This window comes from Musa acuminata, chromosome BXJ2-9 (genome assembly GCF_036884655.1).
Source record: "Musa acuminata AAA Group cultivar baxijiao chromosome BXJ2-9, Cavendish_Baxijiao_AAA, whole genome shotgun sequence".
Taxonomy (NCBI): domain Eukaryota; kingdom Viridiplantae; phylum Streptophyta; class Magnoliopsida; order Zingiberales; family Musaceae; genus Musa; species Musa acuminata.
In genome coordinates, this window is record NC_088346.1 from 39,446,022 (window position 1) to 39,470,741 (window position 24,720).

A 24,720-nucleotide genomic window follows, 5' to 3' on the forward strand; every position below is an offset into this window, starting at 1 on the left:
AACGAACTCTCGAACTCCCCAATGAAATTTCAATTTTGACTCCGACACAACATTTGCTTTATGTCTTACCATTATCATAGTTAATCCTACATATTTTTTTCAACATATAGATTAAATCAAATAATTTATTAATAAATTTCATCATCAAAATCTCATAGATTGACTATGTAATATTTCATTATGTGCTCCCCAACTCATCCAAACAGCCGTGTTAATAAGAACTGAACACCCAACTTTTGTTTAATAAATTGCCATAACGGTAGAGAAAGAAGGAAAAGTGTGAGATTCATAGGGTATACGCAATAATATCAAAAAAATCCCAAGTCGTGCAAGCTTTGTCTGACGGAGGCAGCAGTGCAAAAAGCTTCTATCAAAATATTTTAACCCATGGCAACAGATGCTAAATCCGTCATGAAACCTAAGAATTGTGTTAACAACGATACTGTGCCGCACACAAATTAGTTTAGGATATCATACTTCAACCTTCTTGATATAATCTAAATGTCTCGTTATAATTTAAAAATTTACCAAAAAAAGCTATTAACAACAGAAACAATAAAGAAAAGAAAAAGAAAACAACGTTCCTGTAGTTTGGATCATTTGAGATAGATTCAAAAATACCATTTGAAGTATCCTGACTATATTCGGAATACTAATTGAAGAATCCTATATAGATAAGATTTATTTGTGGAGTTATTTACGGGTAAGATTCGGAATGACAAAAGATCATGCTGGATTTTTTAACTTGATGCACCATCTACATTACTTGCAAAGTATCATAAACACAGTAATTATTTCATGTAAAATACTAATAATCAAATTAATAAAAGCTACTACATTTGTGATACAGGTACATTAGTCATACAATATATTAGTATCATGTAGTCCCATCAGGAACATCGGTTTACTGGACATGGAGGAATTACAGATCATAAACCGAGCAAAAATTTCCATCGTACATCATCCAGAAAGATAAGCAAATTAGTTGACACAAAATTTGACATAGCTGATAAGCATATCAGGCAGCCAACATCTCCATCTTCTGTTCTGTTTGTATGTACAACCACAGATGGACTTCGTATGATCAAGCAACAAAATGGCTTTTGCCACTGGAATCCACTTCAGTTAGATAAAGTAGCCATAGAGCTCAATGAAGCAGATACAAAGGTTCCAAACGTTGGCATCACCTGATGCTGGACCAGTCAAAATGACTCGGAAAATCCTAAACGGAAGCAGCGCCATAGGACCAATTACAGGCCATGATGCGAACTGGCCAGACCTACAAATTGTCTGGTCATCGTTGTGAACTCTCAGATTAGTCCAATTTTTGCCATCCACAGATCCCTGGCACAGAAAAAAAATGCAATGAACTGTCTTCATCACTGAAATAAGATACACCGGAAAAGCCATAAAGGAGAAGGATTACCTGAAAAGCCCAGGATCTTATGTATGTTGAGGAGCCATCCTGCCTCAAGGTGTAATAATTGCACATCAGCTGGCACAGAAAAGCAGGAAGAACATGAGCTGAACAGTATTTCAAAGTTTGATTAATACAAGAGATAAAATTATGCATCTGCATTTAAGACTATAACAACAAACAGTATCTCAGTAAGGCTTTCAAGGGGCTTGTTCTTCCTGCTTTTACACCTACATTGGCAATTTTAGTTCCTAGAATTTTAGCCTGGATTAGTGAATGACTAGTGGAGCTCTCCAGTTAGAATCATAAATAGAGCCCATGGTGGATGCTCTCCAGTTTCTAGAGTTTCTATCTGTCGAGTTAATTGCATTTGCTGACGCTTTAATGTTTGTGGTTGTCCCAAATGCAGTTTCAGTTTATGCATGGCAGCAAGGAGCATCGAAATTGTCATTGCTATCAGAGAATGATCTAGTGCCAAAATACAAAATAAAATGGTCAGCCAAGAAGATGAGGATCTCACCAAAGTGGAAAACAGATGCAGATGTGAAACAAGCAAATAAACAATCTGAGAAAATTGAGTGTCCTTGTAGGTCTGTTGTTAATTTGTGTCTGAGATAATGCATAACATAATGTCTCTCGCCACCTTTGGAACCTCCAATGTCTACTTGATTTTGCTATTACAGCTGATTTTTTCATCTTTCCTAACTTCAAACCATGTTTGCATACTTTAATATAGGTTTATTCAATGGCCACAGACAAGTAACTAAGGTGCAGAATAATATCTAGGTTCATTCATACTCTAAGATAGATCCAGGACTCAGGGCAATAATATGTTCTGGCCTCTTGAGGTACGTATAAACATAAAGCCAAGAATTATTAGTTCAAGTTTCAAAATAAAATAGAAGGTCAAGAATATATTCCATAATCTGCTTCTTATTTTCGTCATAGGTGTTCCAAAATTATGAAACAAAGAACTATTGAAAATGATAGTAGGTTTAGGTATTAGAGCAAGCCCACAAGCTTCTTCAAGAACAATCTAGGCTAACTTTTCAGAAGTTATCAAAGGATGAGCAAACATTAAAGTGTTAAAGGATTTCTAGGTACCTGGTGATCATGTCCAATGTCAACCATCCACCATGCAGAACTATGGCCATCTTCAATCCGGGGTCCAGCAAAGGAGGTGGCCTATAGAATATATAAAAGTTAATGTTGTAAGTTTGACTTTTCAGGTTTCATCTTATGGATACCACATAAACTACCTGGTATGTCCTTGATACCAGTGCCTTTGAGTCTGTGTACCTAGAAGCAGGGCTGCTGGCTGTCAGAGTGATTTTCTGGAATTTAAGATGAATCAATGTGACAAACATACAACAACGACAAAGCCGGAAATTTTCAACATATTTTATGAAAAAGAAACTTAAATTCACCATAGAGAAGAATTAAGAAACTCGCCTTGGATAGAACAGGATTTACCCATGCATGTTCCCCATATGATGTCCCAGCAAAATATATTACTCCATTTTTGTCACCATCACATATGTATTGGAGCTCCTTGTAACTAGAATGTCTGTGCTGAAATCTTATACTGAAAGAATACCACTTTAATTAATCTTTAATAACTATATGATTTAAAATAAAAAGTAAATACATAAATGTAAATATATGAAGGAACTCACTTCTGACTGACTTCTGGCATCTTGATTCCACCAGAATATTGAATGGCTTCCTTCACCTTTTGTATCAGACAGTTATTTCAAAGACAACTAGAACCATGAAACATAATTTTTATTAAAAAATTATATAAATGACTCACCAAGTCTCCAAACATGGGAATCTGGTTGCTAAGCCTGCTGTCTTCTAGCTGTGTTACATGACAGTATGTGCAATCAAATTTCGATAACCTCAAACCTCAAGCAGAAGCAAAATTCATTCTGGATGCAAAGCCTTACAACGTACCTTCTCAAGCAAAAATAATGGCATTAATGGAAATCGCACAAATGGTAGCAGCAAGAAAATTGATTGAAACCTCTCTCCAAAAATTTGTTCAGGTGTTGAAGAAATAAGGAGATCATCCACTGTAGCCCAACCAAAGACTTTACAGGCTTGCATGCACCATAGTAATATTGCATCCAAAACCTTCTCCTCTGAGGTTACAGTCATATCAGCATGCTGCAAAACCCATGATAAACGTAACCAAAAGCTTCCATTTGACCATGGACCAAATATCTCCTAAATTACATTTCGTTTTACTATATTTACCATGATAATTTAGATTGCACCTCTTTTAAAACCTAACTGCTAGAGCTGAAAAGGTTACAGATGCTCATGCTGAGAATCACATAATATTGGAGGTGAGATCAGTGCAATTTTTACGAAACTCACTTCGTCCCTCCCTCCCTCCCTCTCTCTCTCTCTCTCTCTGTCTCACACAAACACACACAAGCACAAAGCTACAAGATCTATCCATATACTTGTCTTCATTCATGTTATAACTTTATGTAGCACCAGGAAACTAGCAGAAACCATGAGACAAAAGACTGATCACTTATTAGCTAACTTTTTATTCTTCTCAACACAAAAGAAAAGATTCCATGGTGTTAAATTTACAATATGCATGGTGTTTTTATCAAAACATCTATCCTTAGATACTCCAAAGTACTATAGTTTCCACATGGAACTAAGAATATTGGCATTCTCTAAATGTAAGCCACAAAGCGTATAAGCAGTACAGGTCAAACCCAAAACATAATTCACCAAAGTGGTATGATGGAATTAAAAATGTCAATGCAATAAAGCTGTGTGCATCTTTTCTACAAATGGTCATACGCCCAATAAAACAATAGAAAGCCATGATGATCAGTTACGTCAACTGTAAATGGAACTACATACTATTCAATTTCTAACGAGGGATTGAATAATGACGTAATGCAACTTACCAGAAGAATCTCCCTAAAGGTCGCCTCATCTAACAACACAAACTCAGTGCTGGCAGTTGTACAATAATCGAAGTGCATTGCAAAGTTCCTCTTGCATGTTTCTTCAAGGAGTTTATATGATTGGATTGATGAAACTGCTTGTAAAATGGTACACACTATATCCTGCAACAAACTTCAAAAAATTAGTTTCAACACAAGCATCTAGCAACTTCTCCAAAATCTTCGGAAGCCTTGTCCATTATATTTGCAAAACAGAAATAAGTCTTGATCGATGAGCTTGTTCCAGTAGTACAACACCAAACCTGCATAATATATGCACATGAGATGCATTAAGATCTTGCATTTCACCAGAGACAGCTATTAGAGTGGGGTCCCATCTGTGACATTCCACACCATCATGTTGGAACACGTGATATTGAACATACAGATAGATAAAATAAGTGTAGGATACTTATATTTTATCATGATGGTGCTGCTGAAATGCATTATCCCTACAGCAACTATAGCAGATTCTTATGAGCTTGTTTATCAAAGACTGATTTCAACGGATGACAGACATATTAACTATCATAAATGTCATGATATATTACCAGGAGTCGTGAATTCAACTCTCAAAAGTCACCGGACTTTGACGAGTAAAGTTCTGATCATCTATTCAGTAATCTTTATACACTATTAGATGCTTTCTGTAATCTTAGAGGATTGGAACAGTTAGCATTGTTGCTTCACTGGAAACTATCATATGTCATGGATGGTGCAAGGAATTCACTAAAAACATTTAGTGAATTCACTGGAAAACTATTATACAAGTCACTAAAAACATTTAGAGTAATTTAATCTATATACAAAGAATTCACTTTGAACAGCAACCAGTGGGTGTAGTTGGTCCAGGACACACATCCAATTTCTTCATATTTATTCCAAAAAATGGGAAAAATGAACATTTTGCTTGTTTTGTCTTAAACCATTGCAAACTAGCACATCTTGCAGCTGATTTGTATGAACTAGAAAATTACCTTGATGTTCCTCTTATTCACAACTTATGAAGATTGAAATTTGATGGTGAAAGAATAAACAATCAGATTCAAAAGAAATGCACAACTATACAAGAAAATTCAAGTGACTGAATACCTCTGAAAGACATTCCATAACTCGTTTGCAGCATTCTCGCTGAAGATAAAAAACGCCAAATTGGTCAGCAAGTAGAAGAAGTGGAATTAGTATAGGACCCATTTCTGTGATGTCCATTTCAAGTACTCCGCTGTACATAAACTGTATCATAACCCAAAATGCTTCTGCAGGAACATCCTTTAAATATATGTCTGAAGAACTGCTTTCAACCATCCCATTCGTAAACATCTGGAATGTGATCGGTTAAGATTACAGAAAAGAAAATCAATGGTTGTCAAGCACAACATATGCATGTAACTAAGAGACAGATGCTCAACCATTGAAAAAGAGAATAGGGCCAAAACCATTTCAAGGAACCTAAATGTGCTCAAGTATCTTTATTGTACAGTACAGTATGACAAGAAGAATACACACACCTTTGCAAATGGTGCACTCCATAGACTAAGAATGAGCTTGTGCGACTGCACGACAAGGCCATGATCTTCAATATGTATCTTTATATCACTATGCTCACCAGTAGCAAGAAAATGCTTCAGCTTTCCCACGTCAAGACGAACTTCGCAAGGAAAGATACCAAATTGCCGAACTTGGGAGCTCAGATTGATAATTTCAACTTTCTTACCAGAATCAAACAATTTTTTGTTCTTCCTAAAACGATCCATAATTTCTTCGCACTGGTTAACCAATGCTATAACTTTAAATTGTAAGCCCAACTCCTGAAGTGGGCCAAGTTGCCATTCTACAATCTAGGCCAAATTATAAAACCCAACAAAAGAAAAATCAGCAAGGATGTTGCTCAAAGAGAGAAAACATATAGATATCGTTAAATGCTGTATAACATACTTGAGTCCGGCCAATATATATGAATTCCAAAAAGGCATGGAGAACAGGATATGATGTTGAAGGTAGTTCTATAACATTTTCATCAGTTGATCCCAAGGAGAAATCACCAGTAGAACTCAAAATCACCTTGTGTGCAGGAATAACCTTTCTTTCTGTACCAACTTCAAATAAGACATCAGCTAGATCCCAGTTCTCCAAAAAATTAAGAAGCCCCCACTTTCCTAAATTGTCATTCACATTCTCCAGCCCATCATCCTCATCATCCTCTCCTTCATAATCTTTATAGTCTATGTGGCTCCAAAGGGCATTGTGATGTGATGGCATGTGCAAGATACTGATATTTCTGTATCCAACATGCTTATCCCAGCTGCTTAGACCAATATACTGCACATTAAAATTAGGCTCTGAATCATGCCATTCAAAGACAAGGTTCTGAAAAGGATACTTCCCTTTGCCAATGCTAATCAACCCATCATATATGCTAATCCAATAGCTCTGAAATGCTGATGAACATAACCCCACTCCAGCAACGTCTACAACAGTCTTCCCACTTGCTTCGATCTTTAGCCTTCGATTTCTATGACTACCGAAAATGATGGTATAGTTGGGATTGTTATCCATTTTGTAATGATAGTGTTGGCTCCCCACTTGCTCCCTGAACACCAAAGTCACATCATTTTGAGCAAAAGCTTCAAAGGCAACACAACCACGCCCAGCCTCTTTAAACCTCAGCTCCTCACGCCAGACACACTTGAAAGGTGCAACTGTGAGGAACTTCTTCTGCTTCTCCACACTCATTTTTCTGTTAAAGCAAGGAGAACATAGACAAGTGGGGGGTCAGTAACATCTAAGACCAGGAGATTTAGTTGAACAAATTCTAAAAAGGATCATTCATATGATAAACAGAGCAGATAAAAAAGGAAAATGTAAACAACCAAAAACAATGAACAACCCAACTGAGATACTTACTTAAAATAACCCTTTGAAAAGGTTAAATAAGCATCAGACAATCTTCAAAGAAGCTGGTGGCTAACAAAGAATGCAATTATGCAACATAGAAACACCTGGAAGGTTTTATACAACAAAAGAGTTCTGATGGATGAAAACGACAAGAAAAAAAAAACAAATCAGTGGGTTCAACACTGGAGGCAAGGGAAAGGGATAGTTTACAAGTTTCTAAAAGCAAGTATGTCACATCCTGAAATTTTTTTTTTTTACAAGATCACATCTTTCTACAAGTACATTCAGAGCCAAATAAATAAATATCACTTTATTCATAACTTATAAACATTTATTACGATTTATTTATTCGTCAAAGAATAAGTCAAAAGTATTTATTAAAAAACATAGTGATGTTAACTCGAAGAAACATCCAAATGGCACTACCTAGCGGTAGAAGAAAGTTTGCTCTTCGCTAGAATCTGATTTAGTGCTGGTGGGAGGCTACTCTGAAAATAAAAAATAAAGAAATTTTAGCTACGCTGAGTAGAAACCCTATAAATCAACTGAAAATGAATATATGATCAAAATTCAATCATCCCGTTGGTATATATCAAATGCCCAAAGGAGCACTCTCCCAACAGCGGACGGAGAGGCTTTATCCTATGGGATGAGTTTGTATTCTCCCAATAACGGATGGAAGCAAACTCATATCGCACTTCCAACAACAGATGGAGTGGTATCCCTCACCCGCCAAAGTGGGAATACGTTCCTCCCAATAGCAGATGGAGGAACTGTCCAACCGTCATATCTGATATCCCGTTAATCCCTGAAGTAAATCGCCCTACTGCCCTCAGCAGGAAAATAACAACATGTCATACTGGTCATATCTATATCGGGGTGAAATAACACATCTAAAACATTTCTTTTAAACATCATCAATGTCAAATAATATCAATTAGCCCTCAATTGACTTGAACCCTAGTTCAATCGATCTAATTGAACTCGATTTAACTAAAACCCAATTGAACCGATCTCTAATCCTTATATAACTAGTATGAAACCAACCTAGACTAATATAATTTGGATTAGATTAGGTTAAATTTAAGTTAAACATATTTGAATAAGTAAAACCAATTCAGAATCACCCTGAATCGATCTAACTGATCAAATCTGATTTGGTTCAATCAAAGTTTGGGCTCAAATCCAACAACTGCATAATACTGGGCTAGGTTGGGCTAGCCTATATACTAGTCATGTGCACTGTACATAACTGTGCATGCACCACACCAGGCTAGGCTAGCCCTTGGCCCATGGACTGGTATGTGCATCGCACGTGACCGCCCATGTTGGGCTAGGCTAAGGTAGCCTACGAGTTAAGGCCTAACTTGCAGGTTGAGCTTGGCCTGCTAACTGGAATTGGTCTATTGACTGGGCCTAGTCAATAAACTATGGCCTGACCCGTAGGTTGGGCCTGGCCTGCTGATTGAACCTGGCCTATTGATTAAGCCTAGCCTATGGGCTATTTCAACCCAAATCCTACCCAATTTCATCAATTTTAAATTATGACAATATATATCCATTAATAATAATATAATTAACAGAACAACATATTAAAAGATAAGATTAAAAGATATACTTCAATATAAAAAAATAACATTTTTAATTCAAATAAAAATCAGATATCATACATTCAATACATACGACATAAATAATTTCAACGTAATATAATCAAATAATAAAATTCTGAACCTTAAAAGGTTTTAAAGAATATCTTAAAAACTTTAGATAATATATTTTAATCTAACAATAAAAATTTTAATATTTAAAGGATTGATAAATACTTTCGAACTACAAATAAAATTTCAATATTAGGGGAATAAAAAAAAAAGCTTTTCTTTTTTTCATGAAAGGCAAGGAAACCTACCTCTCCTCAGCAGGATATCAACTCCTCATTTCTCCCACCATTGGGCTTGGCTTGGCGAGGAACGAAGGAGAGAAATCCCTCTTCTTAAATAGGAGGATATGAGCCCTCCAATTAAGAATTTTCTTTTTAATTTTTATATTTATTTAATATAAATTTTCATTTAATATACTAACAAATATGACATCTCTCTATTTGAAATGCTTAATAGTTGTTTCCTAATTTATAATGGTAATCAAAGAAATAAAAATTAATATTTCCTAAATCACAATGGCAAGCAAGGAAATAAAAACAAATTCTTAAATCGAAGATTTGATTACATTTCTCCCCTCCTAAATGGAATTTGGTCCTCAAATTTAACTTACCTTAAAAAAAAAGGTAAGGTTACTGCTTTCGCACATCTTCTTCTCTTTCCCAAGTTGCCTCATTGTCTGAATGGTGCTGTCAACGGATCTTTATCAAAGGTAAAACTTTATTCCTTAAAACATGTTCTTTCCTTTCTAAGATCTGGGTTAATTGTTCTGCAAATGTGACATTATTTCTTAGTTGTAGAGGTTGATAAGATATGACATGAGATGGATCCCTGATATATCTCCGAGTATAAAGATGTGGAATACATCATGGATGATAGCCAACACTAGGAGCACCAATATACATGCTACAAGCCCAACCTTTTGTGAGATCTCAAATGGGCCAATAAATCTATGGGCTAACTTACCCCTTTAACCAAACTTCATGACTCCCATGGTTGGTGACACCTTCAAGAAGACGTGATCACTAATTTTAAACTCCAAATCTCTTCGCATAACTTTTCTGGCGACTTTGAGCTACTAATAATCTCTAACATATGATTCGAATATCATCAGCATCTCTTTAAATTAATTGAGGTCCCAAAAGCTTCCGTTCCCCCACCTCATCCCAATACACAGGTGATCTGCACTTTCTCTATAAAGAGCTTCAAATGGAGCCATCTGTATACTAGAGTGATAACTATTATTGTAAGCAAACTTAATTAGGTGCAAGTACATATCCCAACTTCCACCAAAGTCCAAGGCATAAGCTCTTAAGAGATTTTCAAGAGTTTGTTTTGTTCTCTCAGATTGGTCATCAGTTAGCAGATGAAAAGCTATACTAAATTTTAATTGTGTGCCTAAAGATTTTTATAGATTTCCCCAAAACCTAGAAATAAACCTTGGATCTCTATCCGAGGTAATGCTAATTAACACCCCATGATATCAAATAATCTTTTTAATAAATAGGCTTGCTAGTTTATCGAATGAATACTTCTTGTTAACAGGGAGAAAGTGAGCAGATTTAATAAATATGTCCACTACTACCCAAATTACATTATGTCCTTTCGTAGTTTTGGTTAGTCCTGTCACAAAATCCATAGTGACCTACTCCCACTTTCATTTAGGAATTCAAGGCTTTTATAATTTTCCTGTGAAACTTGATGTTCTGCCTTCAGGTGCAACTAGATTAGACATTTATTTAGAGACAAATACTGCTATATCTCTTTTCATATCATGCCACTGGTAGTTTTGGCATAAATCCCAATACATCTTGGTAGTCTTGGGATGGATATTAAATTTTAATCTGTGGGCCTCCTTCAAAAATTGCATCTTTACTAAATAACTTTTGGGAACACAAAATCGATTGTAGAATGTAACAAACCATCTTCGGCTTCGAGGAACTCAGGTTTAGATCCCTGAGCTATCTCCTTAGCTATCATCTGAAGATATGCATTCCTTCTGACCTTCTTTAATCCTTTCCACCAAATATGATTGTGCCATCAAGCATGCTAGAAAATATTTTTGTCTCAAATAAAAGTTCTAGTTTCAAATGTACCAACTCTACCATCATAAAATTTCATTGAATATTCATATAAGCTATAAGACTTGAAGTATTTCTGCTTAAGGTATTAGCGACTACATTAGCCTCGCATGATGGTAGTTGATATTAAAATCATAATCTTTTAGAAAGTTCAACCATCTTCTTTGTCTTATATTTAAATCCTTCTGTGTGAAGATATAATTGAGACTCTTATGATCTGCAAAGATTCTAAAAGTTTGTCCATAGAGATAATATCTCCAAATTTTCAGTGCAAAAATAATAACTACTAGCTCTAAGTCATGAGTAGGATAGTTCTTCTTATAAGACTTTAATTGTCTAGATGCATAAGCAACTACCCTCTCATTTGCATTAGAACACAACCCGAAGTGATCCATCACTATACACTACAAAACCTTCCCCTCCTGAAGGAATCACTAAGATAGGAGCACTGGTTAATTCTTCCTTCAATTCTTGAAAACTTCGTTAAAATTTATCATCCCACACGAACTTTATATTCTTCTGCATCAACCTAGTTAAGGGTGTTGTTATTTTTGAAAAACCTTCTACGAATCTTCTATAATATCCAACTAAACCCAAGAAGCTTCTAATCTCTAAAACATTAGAAAGTTACTTCCAATTTATCATAGCTTCAATCTTTTGGGGGCCAACAGATATACTAGCACCTAAAATTACATAACCAAGAAACATAACTTCATTGAGCCAAAAATTGCACTTACTCAATTTTACATAAAGTTTTTCTTGTTTTAGAACTTTCAAAACTATCTTGAGATGGTGTTCATGTTCCGTCCTACTTTTGGAATAGATCAAGATGTCATTAATGAACACAATTACAAATTTATCAAGATAAGTGTAAAACACCCTATTCATGAGATCCATGACGATAGCCGATGCATTTGCAAGTCCGAAAGGCATTACTAAGAATTTGTAATGACCATATCGTGTTCTGAAATCAGATTTCTATATATCTCCTTCTCTTATCTTTAATTGATGATAATTGGATCACAAATTAATCTTTGAGTATACCTAAGTACCTTGAAGTTGATCAAATAGGTCTTCTATTCGAGGAATGAGATATTTATTCTTTATAGTCACTTGGTTAAGCTATTTATAATTGATACATAGCCGTATAGATTCATCTTTCTTCTTCACAAACAAGACAGGTGAACCCCAAGGTAATACACTGGGTCAAATAAAACCCTTGTTCAAAAGATCCTGGATCTGTTTCTTTAACTCCTCTAGCTCAATTGGTGTCATTCTATAAGGGGGTTTAGAAATAGGTATAGTGCCAAGGTAGAAGATCAATTATAAATTTAATCTGCCTATCTAGTGGTAGTCCAAGCAGATCTTAAGGAAAAATCTAGAAAATCCCATACAATAGGGATATTCTTTAATACTGGCTTCTTAGATTCTTCTCCAGAAATAAAGGCCAATTACCCCTAACATCCTTTCAGTAATAGTTGAGTAGCACTCAAAGCTAAAATAATATGAGGGAGCTTTTCTTGAATCCCAATAAACTGAAAAGGTAGTTGATCTAGAGGTGAGAAAGTAATACTCTTTTAGAAATAATTAGCACTTGCATAGTATGATGAAAGTCAATTCATACCCAAGATAGCATCGAAATCTTGGAACTCTAGTAGAATAAGATCTACTAGCAAATCATGACTTTCCATAGTAATAATACAGTTTTTAAATATCTGATTAGCTATCAGAGAGTTTCCAACTAGTGTTGCTATCATTAACACATTATTTATTGTCCTTGGATTCTTATGCAATCTCATAACAAAATAAGGTAATATAAAAGAATGCGTAAAACCAGAATCTATAAGCATAGAAGCAGGCATATCACAGAGTGTGATAATACCTTTAATAATAAATCCCGAAGCTTCAGCATCTTGTTAGGTCAATGCATAAACCCTCGCCTAACCTCCCTCTCTAGATCCTGGCTGTTGTAGTTTAACTGTTTCGGGTGGAGCTCGACGTTGATGTTGCTTCCATAGGCCGTCCTTCAACATGTACCTTGGTTGTTGATAATAAAAGCATATACACTATCCCATGGGGCATGAGGTGGAAACTTGATTAGTCTTCATAAAGAAATAACATATTATGATGACTTAATTACCGGGAGCTCCTGCCTATTGATGCTTTGAGGGTCCCGAATGTGATCCCTCATACGTAGATGATACAATACTAAAAGGTCCTTTTAATCCTTTACTTATTGCACTTCATTATCTAATTTTTCCACCATCAAAGCTCGATTTAGTACTTTAGCATATGTTGGTAAAATCAATACAACAACGGACTTTCTAATTGATGGACGAAGTCCCCTTTCAAAGTGACGAACTCCTTGATATTCATTAAACACATTATGTGGAGAGAAATGGGCCAGCTTAGTGAAATAATGATCGTATTCCATCACGATCCTACTTTCTTGGTGGATGCTAAGGAACTCTTGTTGCTTCTCAAAACGAACTGAATCAGGAAAAAATTACTCATAGAATGCATCCTTAAACTGTTCTCAAGTCACCTCATTGTCTCCTGCCTCCAACATCCTCCTTTTTGAGGTCTATCAAGTATTTGCCTTCCCTTCCAAAATGAAAGAAGCAAAAGACACCTTTAGATTTTCACTACATTTGATAACTTCAAATGTCTTCTCCACTTGACGGATCCAACATTCAACGAAGATTGCATTTGGTTTTCCTTTAAAAATAAGTGTTCTCACTCTCTTAATGTGATCTAAAGTATTATTTCCACCCCACGGAGCTCCATCTTGCTCCTCCCTAACGCTTAAAGTAACCTCTAACAGCATTGAAGACTCCATGTACACTATCTGGACCATTGGCAAGTGCTGGGGCACGAGGTGCATTCTACCATGTCAAAGAAGTTGGCACATAATTAGTGACAGGTGTATGTAAGAACTGGGTTTGCTCTACAATGCATGGAAATTCCAAGTTATTGCTCGAACACATCTTCAAGTGCATAAGCTAGTGGCATTACGATCACGAGCACCTCGAGCAATAGGACCACTGTTCTCTCAAATTAGCTCAATTACTCCTTTAATAGGACAAAGACGATCATTGATCAAGATAAGAGACGAGCACCTCGGGCAGCAGGCCCTAGACCATACTACTATAAAAAGATGTCACATCCTAGATTTTTTTTTTTTTATAGGATCACATCTTTCCACAAGTACATTCATAACCAAATAAATAAACATCACTTTATTCATAACGTGTAAGTATTTATTACAATTCATTTATTCATCAAAGTATAAGTCAAAAGTATTTATTGAAGAACCTAGTGATATTAACTCGAAGAAACATCCAAGTGGCTCTACCTAGTGGTAGAGAAAAGTCCGCTCTTCACTGGAATCCGATTTAGTGCTAGTGGGAGGCTACTCTGAAAATCAAAAACAAAGAAATTTTGGTAACGCTAAGAACCCCTATAAATCAATTGAAAATAAATATATGATTAAAAATCAATCATCTCATTGGTGAATATCATTTACCTTAAGGAACACTCCCCCAACAACTGATGGAGAGGCTTTATCCTACGGGATGAGTTTGTATTCTCCCAACAGTGAATGGAGACAAACTCATATCGCACTCCTAACAACGGAAAGAGTAGTGTCCCTCACCTTCCAAAATGAGAACACGTTCCTCGTACTAGTCATGTCTATATCGGAATGAAATAATACATTCAAAACATCTCTTTCAAACATCATCAATATCAAATAATACCAATTAGCCTTCAATTAACTATAACCCTAGTTCAATCGATCTAATTGAACTCGATTTAATTAAAACCCAACTAAAATGATATAATTTCTTATTTAACTGGTTTGGAACCACCCTAAACTAATATAATTTGGACTAGATTAGATTCAATTTAAGTTAAACATATTTGAATAAGTCAAACAAATTCGAAATCACCCTAAATCAACCTAACTGATTAAATCTGGTTTGGTTCAATCAATATTTGGGCTCAAATCCAACAATTACATAATATTGGGCTAGGTTGGGCCAACCCATATACTAATCATATCCATTACACATGATTGTACATGCACCACACTATGCTGGGCTAGCCCCTGGCACATGGACTGGTCATGTGCGTCGCACGTAATCGCCTATGTTAGGCTAGGCTGAGCTAGCCTGCGGGCTAAGGCCTAGCCTGCTGGTTGGGCCTAGCCTACTAGTTGGGCCTGATCTATCGATTGGGCCTAGTCAATGGGTTGTGGCTTGACCCACGAGTGGGGCCTGGCCGGCCTATTGACTAGGTCTAGCCTATAGGTTATTTCAACCCAAATCGTACCTAATTTCATCAATTTCGAATTATGACAACATATATCCATTAATAATAATACATTAAACATAACAATAGATTAAAAGATAAGATTTAAAAATAATCTTTAATACAAATAAATAACATTCTTAATTCAAATAAAAATCAGATATCATACATTCAATACATATAGTATGAATAATTTCAACATAATCTAATCAAATAATAAAATTCTAAACCTTAAAAGGGACTAAAGAATATCTTAAAAACTTTAGATAATATATTTTAATCCAACAATAAAAATTTTAACATTTCAAGAATTAATAAATATTTTCGAACTACAAATAAAATTTGAACATTTAAAAGAATCAAAATAAAAAATTTTATTTTTTTCAAGAAAGATAGGAAAACCTATCTATCCACAATAAGATACAATTCCTCGTTCCTCCAAATGCTAGACTTTGACTTAGCGAGGATATAATTCCCTCCACTTAAATAGGAATGGAGAATCCATCCTCCTAAATAGGAGAAGGTGAGCCCTCTAATTAAAAAAAAAAAAAATTTATATTTATTTAATATAATTTTTTATTTAATATACTAACAAATATGACATTACTCTATTTGAAATGCTTAATAATTAATTATTTTCTAATTTACAATGATAATCAAAAAGATAAAATTAATATTTCCTAAATCACAATAGCAAACAAGGAAATAAAAACTAATTCCTAAATCAAAGGTTTGATTACAAAATACGAAAACATATACTTACCAAAGTACAAACCAGATTTTATCTTACTCCATTCATCAAAAGAAAATATCTGCAGCTAAAGGACAACACCTATCAGTTAAACCAAACCTGAAAAAAGCAAGCACCACATGTAATCACAATATATTATGGTAGCTATGTTCCAGGAATTTAAATCGATAAAGATGACAATATTGCCAACAAGACAACAGCGGGAATGAGTCCAAAATTAGATTCAGAGAGAAAAGATTTCATAATTTTGCCAGAACTTGCCCATGAAAAACTTGTTCTTTAGAAATATTAGTGGTTTGACGCCAACCAAGATGGGATCCCCACAAGAAACCGACAAAGAGGAAGAAAACGTCATCTTGGAGAATACCCGCCTCAAATTTGATATCCTTTTTCTCAAATGATCAAAAAATCAAACAAACAATCTCTAAAACAACGAAATGATAAGAGAATTTGAGGAAACATGCCTCAACACTCATAATCCATGTAATTCCAGCTGATTGGGAAGGGTTTCGGAAACCGTAAAATTGAACTTTTAGGTTAAGACGGTCATATGCTAATAAGTAGGTCCCCACACATACAATTGGCGTTATTTCCACTGCAAGGTGTTCCAATAGCGGCACTGACCGTGATGGAGAGAGACAAAGCTGACTCACTATTTGTTGATCTTATCCAGAAAAACTATTTTTCCCCTTAAATGTCGAATTTAAATGAACCACTGAAATCCACATAAAAGACTTGATGATGTCAAAGGCTCATCTCTTATCCAAAGATCAAAACAATCGACAAAACAAGTTTTAGGGCGAAAGACTTCACTTTCATCACAAAAATACTCTCTCCACAACTGTATTGTGAAAGAATCAGATCACTTTCATCACAAAGCTGACTCACTATTTGTTGATCTTATCCAATAAAAGCTATTTTTCCCCCTTAAATGTCGAATTTAAATGAACCACTGAAATCCATAAAAAAGACTTGATGATGTCAAAGTCTCATCTCTTATCCAAAGATCAAAACAATCGATAATACAAGTTTTAGGGCGAAAGACTTCACTTTCATCACAAAAAAACTCTCTCCACAACTGTATTGTGAATGAATCAGATCATTCTTATTGGAGAATAATCTGGAAACCGAAACAGGCGTAAGACGAGGTTAAGATCCACACCGAGCAGTTAGATTTAACATCACATGAAACAGAGAAAACGGAGCCGACAAAAATAACTCAAGAATCGTCAGAAGCAATCGAAGAAGAAAGAAATCGTCGGATCGAGGTGAACTCACGCTTCCGATCTCAAGATTTAACATCAAATGAGGCAGAGAAAACGGAGTCGACAAGAACGAACTCAAGAATCGTCAGAAGCTATCGAAAAAGAAAGAAATAGTCGGATCGAGGTGAACTCACGCTTCCGATCTCCCAACGATCTGGTCCACCCCCTCTCCCTCTCGTGCTGACGTCGCGCCCTCTACACATGCTCCATTCACGCTTCCGAAAGAAATCCTCGGATCGAAGTGCACTCACGCTTCCGATCTCCCGATGATCTGATCCAGCGCCTCTCTCTCTCTCATCTCTTTTGTGTGATGACGTCGCGCCTTCTGTAGATTTTTCTGTTCACTTCGTTACGTGTTTGACCGTGCCGTTGTAACCAAAAAAGAAAGGAGCTCCATATTTCCTACCAGCTTGCAGACCACCCTAAAATCAACCCGCCTCATTATTCGAGGAAGCAGGGAGCCTGAATACAGGAGGATATAACTTTGTTCTGGTAACCGTATCCTAGTTTGTCTAAAATTCTTATTTAATCAACAGCTTTATCATGAAACTTCTGTCCTCCTGTGCTTATAGATGAGAAATAAATCTGCACTCCGGCGACTTTGTACCCAAAAACCCTCCCTCCTCTCCTTCCACTTCGGTGGCCGAAAGGAATGCGTTCTCTCCTCCCACTTTGGTGCCCGAAAGGAATGCGGGGTACACTCTTGGTGAACGAAAAAATGTCAGTAATTCCAAATTGGATGGTCTTTCTAAGCTCGATGACATACGTAAGTTTAGCTGCCAATGACCGAGAATAAGCGAAGTTGGATCACTTATTTGCATCACTTAAGAGCTTGGAATCTGATGAATCCGCCCCCAAAACTATCCCAAAATGATTTTAAAATATTTTTTATATACCATGACATGTTTTCTATAGTCACAAAGCATAATAATCTCAGAGTGGAGGACGAGACTTCGAGATAGTGTTTGATGTTAATCAAATCGATATACACAAACTATTCATTTTACCTTTTAAAATGTATACTAAATTACTTATAAAATTTCTCTTACACTTAAAATGTATGCTAAATTACTTATAAAATTTTCCTCTTAACGAAACATCGTTCATTTTCAAACTAATCAACTTTCTCTTTTTACAAATCCTACAAAACCTGTAAATTAACTAACCTTTTTGTAGACGTATATCGCAAAGATACATCATAACTTAAACAATCTCAGCTAACTCCAAAAAGTTCATGCAAAAATACATCATGACTTAAATAACTCTAACCAAATCCGTAACTTTGCCGTAAAACTAAATCATGACTTAAATAATATCAACTAAATGCATGACAATAGATAAGCGCATTGGTTTATATTATAACAAGGCTCAACTCATCTTTGAGATATTTCATTCATTCGTTCAACTGAATAGCTTTATAAAAACCTGCAGACCCGATCATATTTATCTATACTTTTATCAAATGTTCCTCTTCCAATCTCGGCAACAATAATGAGATTTCTGTAATTTAAGAAAATAACAATTATTAAAAAGTTTCACAGGACAAATATGCAGACGCTAAAGTACTTGCAGTAGCGTTGATGTCATAGTTCATTGACTTGTACAATGACATTCCACTGGTCCAGTATATAGCAGAACGAACAGGATAAACATCTTCAAGTTTGCTACATGTCCCAAACCAAATTTATTCAGTAAACTGATCTGTTAAACATAACAGATTGGAGACTCCCTTGATGGTCACGGCCGCGATCCTAATGTGATTCCTGTTCGGCAGCAGGTGAGGTACAAACATTATTTTCAATAACTCTTTACCAGTGTCAACAACCGGCTAGGTGTTCTTACCAAAAGAAGTTATCCAATTAGTCAATGAAATACCACCAGTATTTTACCAAAGGAAGTTATCCAATATGCAGAAGATGTAAAAGTTGAAATTGATAAATACCATAATTTTAGAACCAGAAATACTTCTGACCATGGTTTAGCAAATTCTAGCATAAACTCATCGATTCAAGCCAAATGAAGCATATGTAAACAACATGAAGTAATGTAATTCGATAATCTTGCATGGTACAGTCCAACGTTGAGTCTTCAAATTAGATATTTCAAGCATGATCATAAAAATGTGGAACATAAGAAAGAAGCTCCCTTTATTGTATAAGAAAACAGCTGATTTCGTTATATTTTATCAATATTCAAATCTAGATAGTTTAAAATGAGCATGAAAATACAAAGTGAAAACATATCAACCAGAAAGATACCTATAGTGCACTAAAAACAGACTAGAAAGAAAGGAACTAAACTAGCAAAGGATATAATGCAAAACAAAAATTACAGATATGATCCAAGTATAATTGTTGCCTTATACCAGACAGGTGGATTGAGTATCCATTAACCACTTTGCGGTCTCATCTAACTTCACATCAAGTATGAATTCCCATCCTAATATGACTTCATCCATCAATAAAAAGTATGATGGTAGTCAAGGTTTGCTGTACCGTACTATACCGACTTTTCGACCCGGGCTTGGTACGGTACGGTACCGGTGTACTAGACGATACATCAGGGCATACCGAGCGGTACACCCTAGTGTACCGAACAATTTTATTTTTTTCATACTGTAGCAGTGCTACAGTATAATACTGTAGCACTATAGCAGTACCGGACAGTCCACGTACCGGTAACCTATCGGACTAGTACATACCGCCCGGTACGGACCGTACGCTTCGGTATGGCAGACCTTGGTGGTACTATACATAGAAAAAATTCCCATGGAGAACACTCAGCATATTTTTTGTAAGGGTCCAATGGAAGAATGCATTTACATACGGACACTGGTCCACCATTTGGCAAGACATCTAATTTACCCTTGATGATTTTACCACTTGCATCAATTGTCATGAACAATGCATCTGCAACACAATTTTGTGAAGATGGGTAATCAAACCACATCCTATAGAATGCCTTCCAGATATTTACTAACGTTGTCTAGCTCTTCCATATGGCCACATTCCATGATGCAACTTAATTGTCTACCACCTACATAATATCATCCTGTTACATGGATGATTTTACCCTTGCATCAATCATCATGAACAATGCATCTGCAACACAATTTTGTAAAGATGGGTAATCAAACCACATCCTATGGAATGCCTTCCAGATATTTACTCATGTTATCTAGATCTTCTATATGGCCACATTCCATAATGCAACTTAATTGACTACCACCTACATCATATCATCATGTTACATGGACTTACAGTCAATCATACCCAACCAGTCTTCCTAATACATAAGTCTTCCTAAGAAAACAACAGGACTGGGATAGTGAGGATATTGTTCATATCTTCTGCACATGTTCTTATTTATCATTATGGATGGAGCATATTTAGCAAGGTCCATAATATCAAGCAGACTCCACTTACCCTCTCCTTTCTTGTGACTACCGTCATTGAGGATATCGATCATATCTTCATGATATGTAATGATTTATCAGATGGATGGAGCATAACTCACAAGGTCCATAACCCTTATTCCGAATATGCACCTGCATACTATTGCTCTGAATTTAGCAAATGGCACATATGTGTACACTTCATGCTTCGGTGCAGGGAGGAACAACTCGAGTATAATTAAAGAATGAATGATGGCCAAAACCATGAGGTTTGCTCAAGATCTCATACTGCACAAGGGATGGGAAAATCACTTGTCAGGAGATGATATTTAATATGGTTTACTGCTTCCCTTTTATTTCCTACTTTCCAATCTCTACCTGCAATCTCTCTCCTAAAATTTATAATAGATAAGGCAGGCCATTTCCTCAAATAGTATCAGCAGAAATTTTCATTCTTCAAGTGTGAGGAAGTTTGAAATAAATTTATGCACATAGTAACTGTACAAAATGCTTGATCAAAATTAATAGTCCAATTGTGCAAATTATGTAAATATGAAGTGATGAGCTAAATTTGATCCATGAAAATGTCTATGCTCACATAAAAGAAAAGCATGTAAACTTTATTCAAATAGGACTTTTTCATTATAGGTGCTACATCTGTTATATGCTAGGATAACCAGGTAGAAGGCATATAACGGTTCTGTCCCAAAGGGCACAAGCAGGATAATGAAACATGCCCAAGTAAAACAGAAGAATCAAACAAACTTAAGGAGTAAGTTGCACAGTAGTACCTCATGTTCATGTCCATGGCCATGAGAGTGGTCGCCATGTCCTTCCCAAGGATGACGCCAACCCTATGAAGATAGTATTGGTACCATAATATATATTTAGATAGAAAAAAGAACCAAAAATCAGTGGATATGTTAATATTCTGATAAATGAACTTACCAACACTACTGGACCATCCTGCTTAGCCCTGTAAAGTATCCAGAACCTGCAAATAGAAAAAAAAAATCTGCAAATGGGTCACCATTGTCACAATGTTGAAAAAAATTCTTCACAATATGATCTATTTTTTTGACTAAATGGCAAATACAGGGCACACATGCTATTGTATACTTGCTATGTACAAGTGTCACCATTGTCACTATGTTGGAAACAATTCTTCATTTAATACAAATCTATTTCTTTTGGCTCAATGGCATATACAGGGGATGCACATGCTATTGTACACTTGCTATCTACAAGCACTCAGTGACACATATTAGCTGCATTCCAAATGGATGACCTCCAAGCAGTGAATGAGAACATGACCTTGTGATAGACATTACACTGATTTTGAGAATAAATTGACTAATATACAACCAGGTGATTGGTTTGCAACCACCCCGTGTCACCTTCCATCAAAACACACAAGGTGTGGCTTGGATCTTCCAGACCTAGACAAGGAGATGGCCATTGTTCATCCTCCTCAATTAAGCTACCTGAACTTTCCAGACAACTTCCAAACACTTGGCTGTACTCGAGTCAAGGAACATAGTAAACACAGTAAGGGCAGTCCCCTTGTAGAACTAGTATTGTGCAAATTGTTCAGCAGTTTTCTCAGGAAACCATGTCACAGAGCTGATTGAACTCAATCGAAATCCTGGCCCGAGTCCATCAAGCCAAAGGTCCGATTGATTTCAAAGGATGGAACCCTAAAGGATGGTGTGTACAAGGAAAACAGCTACAAAGATTAGAAGGCTCTAGGGAAGGAAACCAATTTCAAGTCCTAAAGCTGCAACATTCAACATTTAATGGCTTTGCATAGAGCTTATACAAGGCAGTCAATCGTGTTACTGCCTTGCTTACAGGCCACATTCAGAAGTGATGTTGCAATAGCTTATCTTAAAAAATATCACTATGCCCATACATTAAGTTTAAACTAGAATGTAAATCATCATTCAAAAACTTCACTATATCATGTTATTTTAAGCCCCAAAAATTGGACAAGATCTGACATTAAAAAACAAATTATGTAAAGTGCTTTTATATATCTACTGGTGATATGTTAACCCCAATTATTGCTGGAAACCAACTATGATACAAATGACAACTCAGATAAGTGACCAAGGGTTTTGTGTTAGGACAAAAATGATAACCACTCAAGCAGTATAGAAAAGCTAATTGATCAGTAATCAGAAAAGGAGTTGTCATAAAATAGGCATCATCCGAGACCAACTTTCTGTGATCCTAACGATGCCATTTGTAGGTCGTGACAAAGTCCCAGTCAACTGTGACAGATGGAAAACCACACGGACCAACAGAACCAATCAAATGTTCTTCAGAAATAGATCGATCATAAATTTTAAAAAACTAATTTTTATTGTGATTCCTGATTCTCCTTCAGATAAAATGATGGAAGCAAACTGTTACCTGAGACGAGAGCAAGCCAAAAGGATAGCTTAAATTCGAGGTGTAGAAGGGAGGAATTTTTGGTTAGTCTGTACGATCTATGTATCAAGATTAAAAATTAGACCATAGATCCCGGAATACGGCCTAAGACAGACTGACTGTTAGATCGAGGACAGCAATGACCACCATTTAGGGGTTCCCCACGGATTAGCATCTAATCTTACCAGATCAGAACCCCAGTACTTACAAGAGAAAAATATACACCCTTTCTTGAGAGAAACATCTGCACCCTCTCCGGTAACCATCTCGATTGACAGATCAAAAGGAGGAGTTTGGAGAGTTAGGGTTCAAGGTAAGATTACCACATGATGGCGCAGAGGCCCTTCCCGGTGACAACGTGCCACCGCTTCGGGTGGTGGATGGTGAAGCCCTTGTACGTCGTGCTCCCACCGTGATCCCCGCCGCCGCCCATCCTTCTCCCTCTCTCTCGATGAGATCGATCTACCGATCTGCTGAATCGCCCGCCACACGCGAAAACTCACCACGAGCGTGGATCTGGACTTAACAGGTCGAAGTCGGATCGGATCTACATAGGATCCGAAAATGATGGGATGTTGAGTCGATTCCTGCCCTACGTATTGGAACGGGGTATCGGATTCATATCAAATACATCCGACTTGTGAGGTTAATGGATCGGATCCAAAAGCCAGATCTCATAGCCAAATCATAGAGGTGGTATCTATTTTAGATGAGCGTCTGAGATTGATCACTGGTTGTCCATAAATATAAATATATATATTATTTATTTATTTATACATGTATTTAGACGTATTATATGCCATTCTCTCTCTCCCGCTACCTCTCTCTCTCTCTCTCTCTCACATTGATAATAATAATCATATTTGGCTGGGTTATATCATATTGTATTCTCAATAAATTGTATTCTCATATAGTTTTCACATTGTATTCTCAACGAATCTTCATATATTGCGAAAACATACAAGCTACAATTAAACAAACTAACAAAGTTTACCTATGGATACGATGTGCAACAAAAGGAAGAGAGAGAGAACAAATAAGAACATTTTTTAAGAGATACCTAATAACTTGTATTTTAAAATATAAAAATCTAATAAAATTTTAAAAACTAGAATGTCTCGTCAGTTTTTCTTCTCTCCCCTTTTATAGATCTTTTGTACATTTAATGCTTCAACCCTAATTAATAAATCATAATTTGTATTATCCTCCTCAAGTAAAAAAGAATTTATTCATAAGTTATTGTCATTATTTTCATGATAAACTAATAAATCCTAGATGTTAAATTTCAAATGGGTGTGAATGTCAGGAGGAAGTTAAATCTTATAAGCATTGTTATTAATTCTCATGAGAACAAAAATTAATTTTCTTCTATGAGTTTATTATAAGTGTTTATTGGAAAAAGACCCAGATATCCTTCTTCAAAGATCTTCACACGGTAATACTTGTTACCTTTTTCTTTGTAAACTTGGTTATTAGCTTCTAGTTTTTATTTACTTCTTAATGAATTTTTATTATGATAATGGCAAAATCCTCTCTCTTTTGA

General features: G+C 35.9%; 2 protein-coding genes across 12 annotated transcripts; both read right to left on the reverse strand.

Moving 5' to 3' along the window:
• Positions 1 to 774: 774 nt before the first annotated feature.
• Positions 775 to 17,778, reverse strand: LOC103998533 (BTB/POZ domain-containing protein At2g30600). 11 transcript variants are annotated; one of them, XM_065126364.1, is made up of 15 exons: positions 17,485 to 17,776; positions 16,098 to 16,184; positions 7,714 to 7,775; positions 6,328 to 7,129; positions 5,901 to 6,230; positions 5,485 to 5,712; positions 4,354 to 4,515; positions 3,374 to 3,586; positions 3,231 to 3,278; positions 3,094 to 3,149; positions 2,870 to 3,002; positions 2,677 to 2,751; positions 2,522 to 2,602; positions 1,427 to 1,495; positions 775 to 1,344 (listed from the first exon to the last, which is right to left on the reverse strand). In XM_065126364.1, the coding sequence occupies exons 4-15, from the start codon at positions 7,123 to 7,125 to the stop codon at positions 1,126 to 1,128; spliced, it is 2,412 nt and encodes an 803-aa protein (XP_064982436.1). In that variant the 5' UTR covers positions 7,126 to 7,129; positions 7,714 to 7,775; positions 16,098 to 16,184; positions 17,485 to 17,776; the 3' UTR covers positions 775 to 1,125. The 11 variants fall into 11 exon arrangements, 9 of the variants coding, with proteins under 9 accessions (XP_064982436.1, XP_009418300.2, XP_064982437.1 ...); XM_009420025.3 differs by lacking the exon at positions 7,714 to 7,775 and having other exon boundaries at positions 16,098 to 16,146; positions 17,485 to 17,775; XM_065126365.1 differs by lacking the exon at positions 7,714 to 7,775 and having other exon boundaries at positions 16,098 to 16,152; positions 17,485 to 17,775.
• A 1,051-nt stretch (positions 17,779 to 18,829) lies between these two features.
• LOC103998535 (NADH dehydrogenase [ubiquinone] 1 beta subcomplex subunit 2) lies at positions 18,830 to 23,682 on the reverse strand. The gene is made up of 4 exons (XM_009420027.3): positions 23,501 to 23,682; positions 21,693 to 21,738; positions 21,536 to 21,598; positions 18,830 to 19,113 (listed from the first exon to the last, which is right to left on the reverse strand). Exons 1-4 carry the CDS (start codon positions 23,608 to 23,610, stop codon positions 19,102 to 19,104), a joined length of 231 nt encoding a protein of 76 aa, XP_009418302.1. The 5' UTR covers positions 23,611 to 23,682; the 3' UTR covers positions 18,830 to 19,101.
• Between the last annotated feature and the right edge of the window lie 1,038 nt (positions 23,683 to 24,720).